At 33.7% G+C, this 19,515-nt stretch overlaps 1 protein-coding gene across 1 annotated transcript; it reads right to left on the bottom strand.

The window, feature by feature from the left end:
- Positions 1-11,760: 11,760 nt before the first annotated feature.
- LOC131842883 (uncharacterized) lies at positions 11,761-12,492 on the bottom strand. The gene has a single exon (XM_059191452.1). It carries the CDS (start codon positions 12,490-12,492, stop codon positions 11,761-11,763), a length of 732 nt encoding a protein of 243 aa, XP_059047435.1.
- Positions 12,493-19,515: the final 7,023 nt, after the last annotated feature.

Here is a 19,515-nt window from a genome sequence, read left to right on the forward strand (position 1 = left end):
CCAAATTGTACTATTCCCTAACCCTTCCGCGAGAGGTCCCAAAGGACAGGAACCCCGTACCCCTGAGAAACCGCGTAATGAGAATTCTTGAGAGGTCCGTTTACGCATTTATTGTTAATGACTACCCACATCCGCCCTTCCGTGAAATACAGTACTTCTTCTACTTTTATACTAAACTCACTGTAAATCAAGACTTTATAACAATTGTCTCTATAGGTACCTAAGTCTACATCTATTTCAGCTACTATCCTGTGTTGCGTTTGTAGTGTGAGATTAGGCACTGAAGTTATAGACTACGCAGTAGGGTTTCTATGAAACTTGATCTAGAGAAAGCGGAAGAAAAATGTATAGAGAGTAGGAAGTACTAAGAGAGGAAGAAGAGATATATTCAAACAGAATTACACAGTTGGGTTAGTTTCCTTACACATCTAATATATATATATATATATATTTTTTTTTTTCTATTTTTTATAACGCTAAATATATCTACAAAGAGGTATTACGTATTGTATGATCTACGATCTATCTGCCTACGTAATGGAGTTAGGCAGTCTTCTCTGAAAACCAATTTGGATTGTTTCGCAGTTTTTTGTACTATTACATTATACATTAGCAAAATTAATTGCATTTTTCGTAATTAATAACAGAACATATTTCAATTTATTCGATTAAGTTTTATTTACGTTTCAAATGAACAATGAAAAATAGATTCTATTTATATAGACATTGGAATTATAGTTCAGAGTAGAGCTGTAGGCTTGTAAATTATATTTAGAAATCGTCAGAGTTCTAGAACAAAGCGCGTTATGAACAGACCCTTACCAACAGATACTCGACAACATGCGTACACTAAACAATATTAATAGACAGGACATAGCTATAAAAGGGCTAAGCCCTACACGATATTCTCAAGTTCACAACAGTGAAGATATCAAATGTAACGCCCACTATAGGGTTAATAAGTTTCGTACTGGCCAACTATACACGGATACGAATAGGTTAATAAAATTTAATTTGTTTAGTAATTTGAATTTAATAATAAAAATCTAACATACATTAAAGCAGCTAAATAATAATGATAATAATAATAGCACAAAAGTTGTGAAAATAAAATATATACCAATAATAATCTTCTCATCGCGAAATCATTCCGAACTGACGGTAGATTTGACATATCATAAGAGTCTGTAATAGACCCACATGAATAAAGATATTTTGAATTTGAATTGAATTTGAATAATAGAAATACTGTTATATTTAAAAAACAAGTTCTCAAATTAGGGTTTCATAACATTATCACTAAGTAGTGTCAAAATCTAAAAACCTAATCGGATGAATTTTAACGGCCTCGGTGATCTAGCAGATTAGCACACCGCCGATAATCGCAAGTTCGATTCTTCGCAGAAAATACCCAGAACACAAGTTCTACTTAGCTTGGTGCCAGATGGCGGTTTGTACATTGGCCATAGTTAATATTATTATTACACTGTTACAGTACGGTGTAATTGAGTCCTGTTTTTGATGTGATCGTGTCCCTTTTCATTAGGCTAGTTCGGTTTACAGCCTGATATGAATAAAACATACAAAGGGTTAAGACCAATTATTAACTAGTTGTTTACAAGGGTGCTAGGGGAACATAGATTGGGCTCTATATAATAGGTAAATATTTGGTGGTTCCCACCCGATTCGGGTACGAGAAGGGTGCGCATGTGAACTACTTTCAACCGATTGTAACGAGACATAAGTTTCTAATTCGATTGTAATTATTGTGCTTTTAAGTTTTTTTAAATCAGATTTGTTTTTTTTTATTTTACGCCTTTAATAGAACAGTCAAGTTGAGATATTGAATAAAGTACATTATAACTTACATATGTATATATATTTATGATTTATTTTTTTTGTGTTATTTTATTATTGAACAAAAAAGTTATCAGGATAAAAATTTAGTACACACAAAATGTATAAAAAAGAACGTTTTTTATTTTAAATTTTATCGATATTATACATGCGGTATTTTGTGAAAATGAATGTGAATGGATGGATGTTTATTACGCTTTCATACAAAAACTACCAAAGAGATTTTAATGAAACTTTACAATAATATAGCTTATACATCAAAATAATACGCAAATAAATTTCATGTACATAGATGAAACCACGAACACAGTTAATTATATCTATACTCCGAACGAGGTGGGAAGAAAAAACAAAAAATAGTAGTTGCAAAAATGTATCATTATTAATTAAATATGACTTTTATTTTATACAACAAATTTAATCCTAAATTTCTTTAATTTACATACAAATTAAATGTTAGGTATCATTATTATTATTACATAGTATAAAACAAAGTCACTGTCACTGTTTTTCCATCCCTATGTATGCTTAAATCTTTAAAACTACGCAACGGATTTTGAAGCTGTTATTTTTAATAGATAGAGTGATTCTAGAGGAAGATTTATATATATAATAAATGTACACACGTACGAAGTATTTACTCGTAATAATTTAAATACATTTCTATAAATACAGTAAGACGACCTTCTATAATTGTATACTGCAAATAAAGCATTATTCTATCTGTATACCTATCTAAGTTTAGTAATCTAGTGTCTATAGATACACCTGATGGCAAGCAGCCAGTTCTGGCAGTGAACGCTTGCAGAACTACATAGATATGTTCTTTGTTAATCTAAAATTTATTAACATGCTAAAAAATTAACTCATTTATTCCGTATTAAAATATTATACATAAAATCAGTATTACAGTTTTATATGAAACTATATAATACTCGCAATTTAATCTGGTTTTTTTTCTATCTTCATATAAAATTATATTATGATTTGTTTTGTCTTTTAGTTGTATATACATATATATAATAAATATATATAATATATAATAAATAGTAGTAGTAGACTTTATATTATTAGTATGACTAAAATGCAAACAAAACATATATTTTTTAATGAAAATGGAGCTATTTACCAAGTTATGTACATAAGAAATTTGGCCAAACACATAGATGTGGCCAAATGATTGAATTGCCAAATTGATGTGACCAAAGTATTGAATAAAAAAAATAAGAAAAATACTGACCGTAGCATGTTACTGTTGCATGTACGTGAATTTCTAAGAAAAAGATATAAACATCCAGTAATTATACTACCATATCCTTGTACATCTTAATATGCAAATAAGACACTATGAGAAGACTTTATATAGGAACAACGCATGCAAACATAGAAGGACGACAGTGATTTATGCTTGTTACTTTATATAACTGCAACAATACAATACCTCATATGCATGAGCAGCGAGCCCAACAAAGCAGCCAAGGAAACTTTGTGTTTCCAAATTAAATGACAAAGTCCACTGGACCACCCTAAAGTTTTATAGACGGCATACACGAGTCGTTTGTGTCCACAATGTAATCCATTAGCAACTTTCTTGTTAGGACTTCCTACACTAATTTAGCTACAATTTGTCTTTACACAACCCTACATAGCTTACACATATAAAAAACTCAGCCTATCAAAATTTAATGCACCGCTTCCAATTTTGAAACGTTCCATGATATATTTCTACACTGCAATCACGTTTCGTCCCAGGGCTGTCCAAATAAACCCAATATAACTTGCTTAACGAGTGCTCGGTAGGGGTAAATTTGATTTTGTTAATCTGCTCAATTTATTTTGACTAATCAAAATACGTTTCTCTGTGGATTTGTTTTGAGTTAGAAATTTATCGTTTAATAATTATCCGTGTACCCTCCAGAATGTGGTTACGTTTGATTGTATTTGCTTTAAATTTATTAGGATAGTTTCAAAACAGTTTTGTGTGACTGGCTTGATGAGTGGATACTATTTCGGCTTACTAGTTTCAGGAAATACTGAGCCCAGGTTGGTTTAGAACAGACGAGAACCTTCTTCCAAACAACTTAAAACATTTTATTGATATTAATCCTAGTGTATGTATCCAACACAAAAGAAAAATTCTGATTAACATAATACTTCCTTATATTAGCGCGTACAACCAGACATCCAAACACTTCAGCTCTATAATATTAATAGAGGTTTAATTTTTTCAATTCCATTAATAATAACAGACATTATTAGATCAGCACCCTTAAATTCTTTTGTATTGTTATATTTCTAGCGAACGATTCTCACACAGGTGCAATAATTATAGAAGCCTCTTTTTTGTACAAAATATCCTCTAAAAGAGTCAGTACTTTATATATACCTATATATATTACAGAGCAGCAATTGTCTGGTAATATAATCTGGTTTTCTAAAAGTGAAAGATGTAATTAAACTCGTGAAGTATTTTTATCTGCCACAGCATATAAAAAAACAAAGCCGTTACTGCAAATCTTATTACACGCCCAATTGTAATAAGACATCCGACCAATGAACCGTTTCGAGCCCCGAAAAACCAACCCAACCCTTTTAATATTCACGCTCGCCCGTACATAACCGAAGAAAAAAGCGCCAAAAACATCCAGCCAAACGTTCCACCCATCTGTGCTTTGATTTATATTCAGTGTTTCGTGAGAAATACGTAGCTACGTGGTCATAAATCAGGCCGGTCGCGAAGTTTAGACGACCGCTGTCGCAAATAAAGAAATCTGTCTTTATGGTGGAAGATATTAATGCATAACGAGATGTATTAATCTTTTTTATGTTGTATTTCAGAAGTAGACTAGACTACTTTCTAGCATATCATCTAGAATTTAGTATATTCAAGTTAGGTAGGTTACTTCCGTATTAGTTAATATTCCCGGTTAGAATTACAGGTATGTTGCAAATTCGTCAAGAAATAGAATTAGAAAAGAGCACTAAAAATGAGCGCGTAGCGATTTCTATGTTGACTAACGCATGCATCTTACTTGTTATACTGTAGTTATTTATACGTATAAAAAATCTATTCAAAAGAGCAATACAAGTTTCTTGTACATTTTTCTTGTGATGAATCTGCATTCCGAATGAGTGGTAGATTAAAAAATATGACTATTCAAAAGAGCTTGTAATGAATTTGAATAAAGATTATTTCTATTTCTATTTCTTATTTCTATGGACGACGGTTACCACTTCCCATCAGTTACACAATATCTAATTGACATTTCGACTTAATAAATCACCAAAGTCACTCAATTTAACGCGACCCATAGAATCCTATAAAGCCATCCCATACTTTTGCGTGGCGGTTATGGAAAACGCTACGACAAAAATGAACGAAGTGTCAACCGTACGTCATTGTCATTTATCACGGCCGCCCCATCCAAAGCGGGTAGTGGGAAATTGGAAGTGCGTCGAAACTTGACTCCTTTCACCGTTGGGGTGCGATATTTACTGAGGGATGACGTTTATTTAATAGATACAGTGGAAAATATTTGGAAAAGGTAACTAATGTATAATATTTAACGTCTCGACCGGAAATCGGATACGTGAGAAGGCTATTGATATAAGAATATATTACACTATACAATTCACAGGATTATATGTTTAGATAAATATATTCAACTTCATTTCTATTGAAATCGATAAGGTTTAGTAGTTTACTGTTTCTACTTATAGATTTCAAGATCATGAGTTCGAAATTTATTTTTAACTAACACTTGGAGTGTTGTAAAAATTTATATAAATTAAAATAATTTAAGATATTTTCTATGTTCTGTGTTCTGATAATTTTTTCGATAACCATGTGGATAGACATCAGCCTACGGCTACCTTTTACAATCACACCGTTCGTCATCGACAGAAAATTCATTACAATACGTTGGAAACCAAGTGTTCTCAGACAGTACGGTTTCAGAGAATTTTCATCTAGCGTACTTTCAGATTATTGAATGAACTACCTGCGGAGGTTTACCCACGCGACTACACTGGGGTTGCATGGGGTTTTTCAAGAACGCGACACCCCTGGTGTTTCAGGCATCTATAGGATGCTGTAACCTTATCTCAGTACTCTGGAATGACTAGGCTTGATATCTGCTCCACTGATCCAATATCTAACCGTTGTAATACTGCCAAAATAGGGAAAGGGGGTAGTTAGTAACGTGGATTAATATCCCCATTGCTAGCAGTGTACCATGTTGAGTTGACCTCAACCACCTTCCCTCTGGATAGCATCATATTAAATTCCTGGAGAATTTGCCACGATATGGCTAATTGACCTATCTCATGTTCATCACGGCACATTTACTAGCAATGGGGTTATTAATCCATATAGGAATGATCCTATTAGTGAAAGATCCTATTTATATCTGTAAGTGTTTAGCAAACCTACTACTGAATAAATAAATTTGATTTTATTTCTTTTGGAGGCGCTACGTTCGTCCCGGAACGTTATTATATAATGAAGTCAATTTATTTATTGAATTTATTCCACTCCTGATATTCTTCGTTCTGATTAAATTCGCTTTGAGATTTATAAAGCCCGCTTTCTTTTTCCCGCGATTGTGCAAGCGTCATCACTCATTGTGTCAATGTGCCGTACCGCCGTAGATCGTGGCTTACTGTATTTACGGTAAAGGGAATATATTATGGCAGGATAATCTTAAAAAGAAACATTAATTTGCAATACTTTAGTATTCATGGAATGAATTACGGAAATTGAAATAAATATTGACTTCAAGTCTATTGTTTTATGATTTTTATGACAGCAACTATTAAAGTTTGTGAACAATATTTCTTCCTGTTGAATGGGGCTAAAAATAGACTTTTACATAGTAAAAATAACACTAGAATATTTATTATAAAAATGTGTTACTTAATGAATTTGTATTATTTTGTATCATTCCGCTACTATTAGTATGTGTGAGACCACAAACATTCAGTTTCACTTATAAACTTGTAATAAAAAAAATCACATTGAGTGTTATTACATCCAAAAATACAATTTTATGTAATAACACTCAATTTTAAAATGAGAAGGTACAATATGTTTCATATTTTCTTCTGACCTAGAATAAAATATATTATTATAAATATATATTGCTTTACTCGATTGTTCAGTTGAGTTCCGTAGTCACCTCGAAGAAAAGGTCAAGCTGGCGTCCAAATAGCTCGGTGTGCTGAATAGAGTGAGGCAGTACTTCACTGCGGACCAGAGACTTTTCTTGTATAAGTCGCAAGTTCGGCCGCACACGGTAACCGTTTACCATCACATGAGCCGTATGCTACCTACGTGGTATAAAAAAAAAGTGTTGATACTTCTTATAATTAGTAAAATTTAATCGTCTGTTGACTTCAAAAGTTACAGATGTTATAGAAAAAGTCTATAAAATTTGTTTTTTTTTTTTATTTGGAAACAAAGTGTAGTTGTGATATCAACCAATACGAGCATATAAATGCTATATAATTTTAGCTAAATCTGAGCGGAGTCTGATGATTTTTCTGCTTACTTTATATGAACATATTTCTTGTAATATCTTCAAACATACTGTATACTTCAAGTGAATAAATAAACAAAACATCGAGTCAATATTACCATACATGGATTATCGAGTAAGATTGCTTAAATCCCATGTCTTATATAGGTAATAAAAAATACTCAATAAAAATTAAACAACAATTTATAAACTAATTGCCGTAATAATGCTAATAATAAACTGTACGCTAAGTAGGAATTACGAATAGTAAAATCAACACTGAACGATTGAAACTCACTAATCCCTACTATTAGTGATGTTCTCAATATATCGATACAATTAGTGAAGATATCGATTTTCGCAATAAAAGATCGATATAACAAATCCTACTTATTTGATTGATCTATACTAAATATTATTATATAGAGGTATTTTATAAAGAAAGTATTATAAATACCAGAAACAAAGCACCGATTTCAGTATTCTTTTATGACGTAGGCCAGCCACCCATAACTTTTTTTTATGTTTAGGTCCAATTTTTTTAAATTTTGCTTAAAAAAATAAATTTTCGCCCTTATAACTTAGCTTTATAATAATAATAATAATAATAATAATAATAATAATAAAACTCTTTATTGTGCATAAAAGAAACAAATAATTACAAAAAGGAAATAAAAAAAAAAAGAAGGATATGCAAACAAAAGGCGGCCTTATCGCTTAAAGCAATCTCTTACAGACAACCTGGGAGATAGAAGCATTGAGTAAGGGGAAGGTAGGTGGCGCACTATAAAAAGTTAGATAATATATGAATACTAAATATACATACATACAAATACCATTAATATACATATATATATATACATATAAATAGAATACATATACATAAATAGAATATATAATTAATTACATGTCTAACAGAACAGGACATTACAGAAAGATTTTTAATTGGAGAGAAAGTGAGATTTTACTAGTTTTTTAAAAATGGACTGGGATTGGGCAGATCTGATAGAAAGTGGCAAGGAGTTCCAAAGACGGATAGCCTGGACAGTGAAGGATTGGGAAAAGAAGTTAGTAGAATGAGGAGGGGTTACCAAACAAAGACGTCTCGTACTGCGCAACTCTCGGTCTTGCGAATCGTTATGAAACACGAAGCTCTGTTTTAAGTAATCAGGAGTGGAAGGATTGAAAAGAATAGAATAAAGGAGGGACAGTATGTGCCAATTCCTGCGAGAACGGATAGGAAGCCACTTGAGTTTATTGCGAAACTGAGAAACATGGTCATATTTGCGGAGACCAAATATAAACCTTATACACATATTTTGAAGTCGCTCAAGTTTGTTTAGCTGTTCTTCAGTGAGATTAGTATAGCAAGAATCGGCATAATCTAGGATAGGAAGTAGTAATGTATGTGCTAGCGTAATCTTGGTATCCAATGGCAGGAAATTTCGCAGCCGATTGAGACCTCCAATTGACGCAAATATTTTTCTGCTCAACTGCGATAATTGATGACACCAAGACAGTGTTTCATCAAAATATATACCTAAGTTTTTAACGCAGACACTATATTCGATGTTATAGTTATTAAAGGTAACAGGAGGAAGATGTTGTGATTTTAATTTGGAGATGTAAGAAGGGCTTCCAATTATGACACATTGCGTTTTTGCTGGATTAATTGCAAGGCCATAAGCTTTACTCCAGTCAAGTATACGAGACAGGTCCATATTAATGTCACGAATGGCGTCGGTTACATTATTTAAGTCAGTCAGTGAGTAAATTTGGAGATCATCTGCATAAAGGTGGTAGGATGAACGAAGATTAAGAGTGATTGAATTGATAAACAATGCGAAAAGAAGAGGAGATAATACGCCACCCTGAGGCACGCCAGCAGTTGTATAGCACCAGGACGAATACTTATCCTCTATACAGATTCGCTGCCGGCGCCCATACAGGTAAGTACGAAACCACTCAATTACCGTTGGAGATATGTTAAGAGAACGTATTAAACCGAGCAAGACATCAAAGTCAACGGTGTTAAATGCATTACTGAAGTCCAGTAACGTTAACACCGTCAACTGCGACTTGTCCATGCCACGTCGAATGTCATCGGTGATTTTGATGAGAGCGGTAGTCGTGCTATGACCCGGACGGAAACCAGATTGGAGAGGGTTGAGAATGTTATTTTCTGAAAGGAATTCAAATAATTGACAGTGCACTAGGCGCTCTAAGACTTTAGACAGAAATGGGAGTATAGAAATAGGGCGATAGTCTGAGGAGGTTGAAGGAGTCCTCTTTTTTGCTATAGGGATTATGTGAGCATCTTTCCACAAGGAAGGGAAGACACTAGAGGATATGGAGTTATTGAGTATGAAAGTAATAGTAGGAAGGATGAATTCAAGGACTGGGATGATCATTTTGCGACTAACGCTATCATTCCCTGTGGCATTCGACGTAATAGCTAATATATTTTTCTTAACATCACAATCGGAGAATTGATTGAAAGAAAATGTGGGAATATTAGGGGTTTAGCAGAGAGAATGTTTAAAGTATTTACTTTGTCGTTGTAGTCAAAACCAACGGAAGAGCAGAAATGTTTATTGAGACTTTCGATGTCTATATTGTTATTACTAGAATTTTGATTTTTTCCAACTCCCAAAGATTTGAGAAATCTCCAGACCTTAGCAGGGTCTCCATTTTCTACGGAGGTGTGAAAGTGGCGACGTTGAGCATCCCTACACGCCTTATTGCAGATATTTCGAGCTCGAACATACATGTCATGGAATTTGTCAGGATTGGCTCGAAACTTAGCCTTAGCCCTACATTTTCTCGCCTGAAGAACCTTTATATCTTCCGTAAGCCAAGGCGCAGGAAGGTGTTTGACCCGCACAGGACGAACAGGAGCATGACGATCGTACAATTTTAAAAGGAAAGAGTTAAAAAGGTGTAATTGTTCATCGACTGTGCTAAGTTCCGAAATCGCCAACCAGTCCAAAGAGGCAGCATCTACACGCAATTTCTCCATATCAATGGTATCAAAACTACGCCGCATTATAACTTTCCGTTTGTTTTTAGGAGGGCGGATTTTGTACGAGACATAGATTAGGTTATGGTAAGAAAAAGCGTCAGCAGGGCACTGACCATGCCTGACAACATGTTCAAGAGAGGATACAAATAAAAGGTCTAACAGAGAAGGATTGGAGTTAGGGAAAAAATGAGTAGGCTGGAGAGGAAGAATATTGAGATTGCAGGATGTGGCAAGAGATCTGAGGCGTTGGGCGCGGTGATCATTTTTTAACAGACACGTATTAAAATCACCCATGAGAATAGTGTGATTGTGAGAAGGAATAAGGTTTTCTAGAGTATTTTCAAGAAGAGCGAAATAGTCAATTGATGAATTGGGACTGTAAAAAACACCTAGAAGTAAATTAGAATGGGATAGGTAAATTTCAATGAAAAGAAATTCTGGCTCATTAGAGGGGTAGGAAATAGTAGACGTACTGACAATTTTATAGGGAATATGGGAACGTAGATAAATGGCAACTCCTCCACCACCTCCCACTGTTCGATCATTACGGATAAGAGTGAAACCAGGTAGTACATATAAACTAGATGGAAGACACGGTTTTAACCAGGATTCCGATATGAGTACGGCATGCACATTTTTTACATCAAAAGATGTAAGCAAATCCGGATAATGCGCTGGAATGCTTTGTGCGTTAATATGCAATACATTAAAATTTTTATTTGTGTTATCAAAATTTATATCTAGAATTTCGTTCAAAGGAATAATCTCACTGAATGTAGAATCATAACTAGAATTGGAGGAAGTTGCATTGGAACAAAGAGAGTTTCGTCTCGACATGTAAATAATATATATAAATATACAATAATTATATAAAATAGTATGTAAATATGCTAATGATTTAAAACTTAACTATAATTAATATCCTATCCAAAGTCCTAAAACAACAACAAAATTATCTACCTGCTAGTAAATTGTAATAAATTTTACATAAAAATAAAAAGAAGAGAAATTAATGGAGTACAACAATATATCAAAACATTGACAAAAAAAAAAAAAAAAAGAGACGATAACGGAACGTAAACATCGCAACTCTACTGTACTGACATTTGACAGCTAAGTTAGGTGTCATTCATTAAATGAGTGACATTTAAAACAATAACAATAAAAAGAATGACTTTTTATGACAGATATAAAACTAAAATTAATTGACATAACAGAAAACAAAAGTTAATATAAAACAAAATAAAAGTGGGTAAAAATATTAAAAATCTACATTAAAAGCTATATTTAGAAGTGCTGTGGTGATTACGCGCCTAAGCGGCATGGTTACGTCTAAATGGGAATATACACAAACACTGTTTACAATCACTTTTTAGCACGCTTTGAGCGAGAATTACCGGCGGCCGGTTGTTTAGAGCTGGTGGCGACTGGTGAGGCTTGTGTAACCGACGGCGACGAATCGATCAGCTTATTAACCTCAGCAATACAGCTGACCCGATGCCTCGAACCATCGTCAGTAATAATGACAATAAAGCCATTATGTGTCCAGCATTTTTTTACGCCAAAATGCTGTCTAGCCGACATAAATGCGCTATGTCGAGACGCAGTTAGAAACTCCGACATTGTTATTCCACTACTCTTCAGTTTCGTCTTTGAATGCCACACCTCATTTCTTACATCCAAGTCATGGAATTTGACGATTATTGGCCGTGGTTTATCTTTAAATGACTGTCCTAGACGGCGACATCGGCGGATTTGGTCAGTAGAAAAGCCATCGATCTCGAGCCTGTCCGCAATCACCTTAGATACCACCTGAGGCACAGATTCTCTTTGAGACTCCGGAATACCATGCAGTAATAGAATCTTCTGGCGGGAGTGCATCTCTAAGTGATCCTGTTTTTGAGTCACTAACTCAACTTGTTGCTGTAGAGTAGTGAGTGCAGAGATAGTAAAGGACTGGAATGTTTTGAAGTTTGACTCCAGTGAAGAAATACTTGCGGGCTCTGACTTTGCCTTCTGCAAGTCGGTCTGGAACTCCATCATTTTTTTGTTAAAATGTTCCATCATCTGCGCCATGGTGTTGTGTAGTGACTCCATAGTTAGTAAAATATATTATTGTTTGGTGAATAAAGAAAGGAGAAAATAGTTCTACAGGTAAATAAACACTGAAGTTATAATTTCATACAATAATTATAGTAAAAATGTCAAAATTATATAATTAAATTAATTTTCATTGAAGAGGTGTTAATATTTGGTCTTATGCGTTTCACAGCTACCCACGAAAAAAAAAGCTTAGCGATATTAATTTTTATAGTAAAACAACGTTTGCCGGGTCAGCTAGAATTTTTGTATAAATCGCTAGCGCCTATGACTTAAAACAAAAATAAATAAAACTGTTTTATGTCATACATCATAAAGAGTATATACTGTAATCTCAGCTGAGGTAAACATTATAGCATAGTAAAGATAGGTGTTTTGACAATAATAATGTTTATTATTTACGTCCGCTACGTTATTATAAAAGTGAATACTATATAAAGTCTTACATGTCTAGTCTTACATGAAATACTCAAGAATATATACACCTTATTATTTTATTCTGTATAAATATATATAACTTGTAACCCGCCAGGGCTTCGCACGGATGCATTTCAAATTTTTAAATTTCCCGTCCAGTTCGTTATATATATACAAACCTTCCTCTTAAATCACTCTATCTATACCTGGAAACTGTAATTTAAAAGATATAAGCAAACAGACAGCAGCGAAATCTTTATTTTATACTATAATAAAAGTATATCATATTTCCATTGTTACATTTATATTGTAGTTTTTGTTTGTACCACATCCACTATAAGAGATGTGTTCTGATTGGTACAGGAAGGAACTTAAGCCCGGCCTAGACATCGTGACCCGGATAAGACGCTGAGCTGAGATCTTCTGAAGTTTAAAGTAGACCTTATAAAATATCGATTGAAGTCTATTGGTGCTATAAAATTGAATTGTATCTGTTACTAGCTGTGCATGCGGCTTCACCTGCGTTAAATTTATAAACTATGCGTTATTTTGATTTATAAGCTATATTGCTGTAAAGGTTCATCTAATTCCGTTCAGTAGTTTTTGCGGTAAAGTGTAACAAACATCCATATATACAAACTTTCGGCGGTATAATATTAGTAAGAACGGCGGCCTTGCTCGTGTGAATTCTAGTAAAAAGTATAACGTTGCTAACGTACTGGCCACATACTTTTATAGTTCATATTTAGATTTTTTATTATTAAATAAATTATAATATTTTTTGAATACAGAACATTAGTCTAATAAAGATTTTGCCAATTAACAAAATATCCTATATCTTAAAGTAGAATATAATCTGTCTCTGTATCGAGTTTCATTCGAATCCGTTCAGTAATAATACATTAATGCGAAATCGGATAAGTCCTTAAAAACTTTAGTATTATTTGAATTTATCTGTATGTTATGTATTTTTTTTTTAATAATCATAAGTCATATTACATTGTTCGTTCGTCGTTCTCATTTAGTCACTTTTAAAAGCGTATAAACATATATAAAACACCGATTTCACTTGCATAACAATCACATATTAATTACTACAAGATTAAGAGTTTCTATATTGATAATATGGATAATGGATTTATGTTATTTTAATTAATTCCACTACCATTTGCATGTGTTGTGTTGTATACTTAATTCGGAACTAGATGACGCTGTGTGCTTTTCTTGAAGATTGTTTTTTTTATAAATGTCAGTGGATTATCGACAATGCCTGATTCTCATCACTATCCGCGAACAGAAGCCAAACTTGACTCAACGTGAATGCTATCAGGTGAACTTAAGTGGGATACCGTAAAATTATTACTTTAAGGCCACCTGCTGGCTTATGACAAGGGGGATAAGCGACAAAATATAGCGGTCTACCACTACTATGAACGGATTATGGCGCGTAATACCAAATTATTATAGCCGGGTTATAATGTCTCGATGTAATGAGAGTCTAGGTTTTTGTCGATGTTTATTGTATTAGTTTAATATGGAATTTTTTTAATTAAAAATAATTTACAAACATAATACATACATTATTATATTTATTCACTGTATTTCACCTGAATGTACATATTCTATATTTATAAGTGTATAGGCATATAAAAGCTGTAGGAATTTAGATAGATTTGCATTCCAAATTTCATCAAAAACTCAGATACAAAACAATGTTGCATATTTTATTTATGTATTTTATCACCCGGCAACCCCACGTCTTCACTTTTACCACGTAAGCGCTGGCTGATCTACACCTGCATGATAATCTATAAGTACTCTGTGCGATGAGTATTTTATGTATGCCCCCTCCAATTGATTTCCCGTCCAATTCAAATGGGGATCGAAATTACGACGGCCTGAGCCGAGGTTTTAACCCCTAGCGGTGCGCAGCCTAAAGTCGTATCCGTCGGCGGGAGTTGGCCTTCAGCCGCTCCATAAGTCCTTCCGCGGGTTTGGAGTGCCATCTGCATTCGCCCCCTATCATCCGGTGAGCTGTAAAGGCCAGCTGCGGCCAAGTGTATTAGAGTAGTCCGAAAAAAAAGTATTTTATCTCTATGTTTAGTTAGTCTGTGCCGAAAAGATGGTATGAGAGCCGGCATATTTTGTTGTATATAGTAGTTATAAATATATTATAGTATTCCTTTAATCTAGAATTAGAATTAGAATAGTTAATAATCGATAATTAATTACAGAATAATTAATAATTAATCAAAATTTTAATTAATTATAGAACATTTAGTAATTAATAATTAATAGGGGTTAATTTGAGAATTGTGGTCCAAGTATCTCTGAAAAAGTATGATTGACGCTGACTCAATTAATCCCACAAAAGGTTCTATTGAAATATAAAACGTTAATTATGAAATCCGGTTGGACCATTTTAGGGACATTTTCAGCGGAATTATTCGGGTTCATAATAATATCCGGATATAATTTTGCGAGCAGGTGGTAATGGCTTCTTCATTTAAAATATCCCTTTTTGAGGCCCCGCAAAAAGGGTATTACGAGCGTGAAGCTTTTGCCAGCCAGTTCTTATTGCAGTGTTGGTTTTACTTTGTTTTGTTGAATGAAAATAGTTTTGTTATTGTACGGTCGGTGCGGTGATATTTTCGTTAACGATACTGAATTAGACCCTTACTAGCGTTTGTTATTGTTATTGAATAACAAATTACAACATAAAATATAGTTGTATTATAAACATTCACATTAGACCCCTGAGTAGCATTTGTTTACAGGCGACGATTGACAGTTTTTCAGTTTTTTAACTGAAAAAGTGTCAGCTTGTTTGCAATTACAGTTATATAATGTAATGTAAATTGAATTCTATTTTTAACTCTGGGCATTGTGCGTTTAGAGCCTAGACTACTAGAGTAGCCAGCCAAGCTCCTCCCAATATCGCAGAAGTCACCTGGTGTCTTCATAGGCTTCACTGAGCGACCTCACCGTTCCGAGGATTTGTTTTCGTGGTGTGGCCACTGCTACGCACTCCAGGATTACGTGAGCAGCCGTTTCTTCGGCTTTAAAGCAGCCCCGACCAAGGGGACTGTCAGTAGCGCCTATTGTGTACAGGTGTTTGTTTAAGGGACAGTGGCCCGTTATAGTTATATAACCAAAATAATAAGATTTCAGTATAATTTGTTTCTAATACTAAAACTGTGTGCGATGGTATTTACGGTAAAGACACCGAATTGAACACTGAGTGGCGACATTTGTTAGTGGCGTAACAAATTAATGGTTATTGTTTGTGGAGTCGAAGAGTCATTATTTTGTGGTTGGATTTGTGGTGTTAGTTATTGGGATAGAAATGTGTTAGCTGCAACTGCAGTTGAGAGTACAATTTATGAGGGAAATAAATAGATAGCGTGGTTTGCTCACCAGATTGGGCGCTGTCGAAGTTTCTAATAAACTGTATATAAATAATGCTCGTCTACTTTCAATACAAGTATTGAAAGTAAACGGTCAAAAATATCTTAGTCTTACCTTTTTTTACATAATAAAACTCCCTAATGGAAACTCGTGAGGCTCAGGGTTTTTTTTTTATTTATGTTAATAGAATGTTGCACTGGCCTGCGTTAACAGTTTACGCTGGCCGGGCATAAGATGAGCATCATATCAGGTCAGTTAGTCCATCGTGACAAATTCATCAGAAATTTGTTAAGATGGTTTCCAGGGAATACTTCGATAGTAAGTTAAAATTACAGAAGACGTAAGGTCTTAGTCCTCTTGAAAAGAAAAGTATCGAGAAAGTGATATGATGACATGATGTACGGTGCTACGACGGTAACTTCGCTTATATTAAGCAGCATTCCGTAATGCAGTTCAATATAAGCGAAGTTACCATCTACCATTAGGTGGATTATAGTTTGTTTGCATTATCTTTAAATACAAAAAAAATTGTAGATATCGTATTGACTTAATACATTCATATACGATTCTATCTCTTTCTGTCACACACACATACACACTTACAAACACAAATGTTATTTTTTTATTATATATAACTATTTTATAAAAGCAGTAATTATTATCTCTCATCCATACCAAAGATAACATACTTTGACATCCACGATATGGGCATTGTAGGCTCATAGATTAACTGTACCTCTAATTATATTGATGGTATTTATATTATATTGTCCAATAACACAATTATGTATACAAAATTAGTAGAAACAAACAGACATCCCGTAATTAATAGTACAAGTAATTCGCACCGTGAAATTATTCCTGGTAGGACGGTGCTAGTACACACATCGTGTATTGCTTTCTAAAAATACTTTTGTTTATTTATTACTCTTTACAATTAATATAATTTATAAAGTAAGTTAATACACAAGGCGGTCGGATGGCGGGCTTAAATAATCTCTTCCAAACAAGATAGACGAGAAAATATAGAAGGTGGTAGATGGTGCATGAATGGACTGAAAGTAAATGTCTAAATAATATTATAAATATTTTTATGTTCTTACTAACGATCCGTCCCGGATTCGCACGGATGTCTTGCAACTATTTAAATTTCTCGGCTTGCTCTGCTAACGTACGTACGTAACGTACTATGATATAAACCTTCCTCTTGAATCACTCGTATCTATTGCTGAAAACTGTATTAAAATCCGTTATTAATATTACATAATTTAAAAGAAATAAGGGATCAAACAGCAGCGACGACTCTGTTTTATAATATGTAAAGAATATCATATTTAAATAATGGATTACTATATATGGTAAATGGTCTTCTTAGTAACGTTATACATAAATAGTAGAGTATATAAGCTCTAAATAATATGTCAAAGAGTTTTTGGATTTTAGTTATGCAATAAATTGAAGGAACCCTGTATGACAAGTATGAACAGGTTATATGGTGTTTGCTGGAGGAATATTGCTATATTTAAGTTATTGTAATAAGGAAATAAAAAATTGTTAGAATTTACTGTACACTGAATTTAATAGTGACGCCACGGAAAGTTCTAGAAGAAGTGAAGAAATGTATATAAAGTAAAACAAAACAATATTAATATTATGAGCGTAACGTTCCATTTTTAAATTTAAAAAAAAAATATTTTTCAATATATTATATATATATTTATATATAGCTATTTGCAATTGAAAACATATGGGGAAATAAAATTGTTATTTCTATGCAATTTTTTCATATTTACTTATCACTTAATTCTACTTTGGAGTTGTACAAATATTTCAAAACCAAAATTAGCCATAACGATCCAGCCATTCTCGTGTTTTAGCAAGATTAATAAATGTCAATTCTTTTTTATATATAAGAGCTGTTCCCGCGACTTCGTCCGCGTGGAATATAACTTTATTTTTCTAAAATAAAAGTTAAGCCTAAGTTACTCCTTATTACATCAGCTAACTACAAAAAAAATCCCGTCAAAATCGGTCCAGCCATTTCAGAGATTATCCGGAACAAACAGATAGACAGACAGACAAAAATTGTAAAAATTGTAAATTAGGGTAACTATATATACCGTATTTATATTCATATGCATGTATTAAAAACGGTTATTTCAATATTACAAACATAAACGTCAATTTTATTATATGTATGGATTCGTAATCAAAATATGTACGCACACGTGCGGTTTCTGCAGAAGAGATTTCCTGTTTAGAAGGGACGCAGTAGGTGCCATCTGTCTCGTGGCGAAACAATTTGTTTTTGCTTAATTAGGAATGATACAGATAAATTAGAATATATGTATGTGTTATATATACGTGTTTATTGCGTCGACTTATGAACCACAAAGGTCGTAGGTTCGTTTGTGGCCGACAACAAAAACTATCAATTATCAATTTCTGATTAAAACTCCAATAATGATGGGTGAGGGAATATTTGATTAATTGCAGTAGGAAACCCATGGGGTTTCCAACTAATTGACTTCATTGCTAGTATTGTTCTATGTTAGGTGGACCTCCATGCGGTTCCCCCTGTATACAAATGTGATTCTTAGCGGCAAGTGGCGGTGGTATGGGCTGGTGTCAGTCCTAGTCTAGTCTCTAGACTCAAATTAAGCATTGTGCAGTGGGGGGTTTGTTAATAATAGTGAATCACTCATTTATTCATAATTTAAGAGCTATGCTCTTGTCGGTGGTGCCGAAGGTGGAGTGAATCACTATTTGCAGCCTATTGCCCTATTGCCTTTAAACATTATGAGCAGGGGGTTGCTGCTCTACTCGATGACGAGCTTTACGTAGTCTCCTCTGGAAATCATTAGGGTTATTACCTGGTATACCAAGTTGGGCTACTGACTTTCATTTGCATCCTGTCATCCGCCACTAGTTCCTTGCAAGCATATACCATTAGTGTAGGCGGACGGGCTATTAATTCATTATCTAAATATATATATAATTGGTGTTATATTTATTTAAAAGCAGTATAATGGTACAGAATAATTTCTAAATAAATATACTAAGAACTAGAACGTTTTCAATGTTATTCCAATAATAAAATATGAGTGTATGCTAAAAATAGCGTATATTTTATTATTAGATGTACAAAAAAGTGCCCATGACCAACGAACGAGAACACAAAACACTTGCATACAT

The sequence above is a fragment of the Achroia grisella genome, unplaced genomic scaffold, assembly GCF_030625045.1.
Source record: "Achroia grisella isolate CSIRO2021 unplaced genomic scaffold, CSIRO_AGI_Agris_v1 utg1086, whole genome shotgun sequence".
Classification (NCBI taxonomy): domain Eukaryota; kingdom Metazoa; phylum Arthropoda; class Insecta; order Lepidoptera; family Pyralidae; genus Achroia; species Achroia grisella.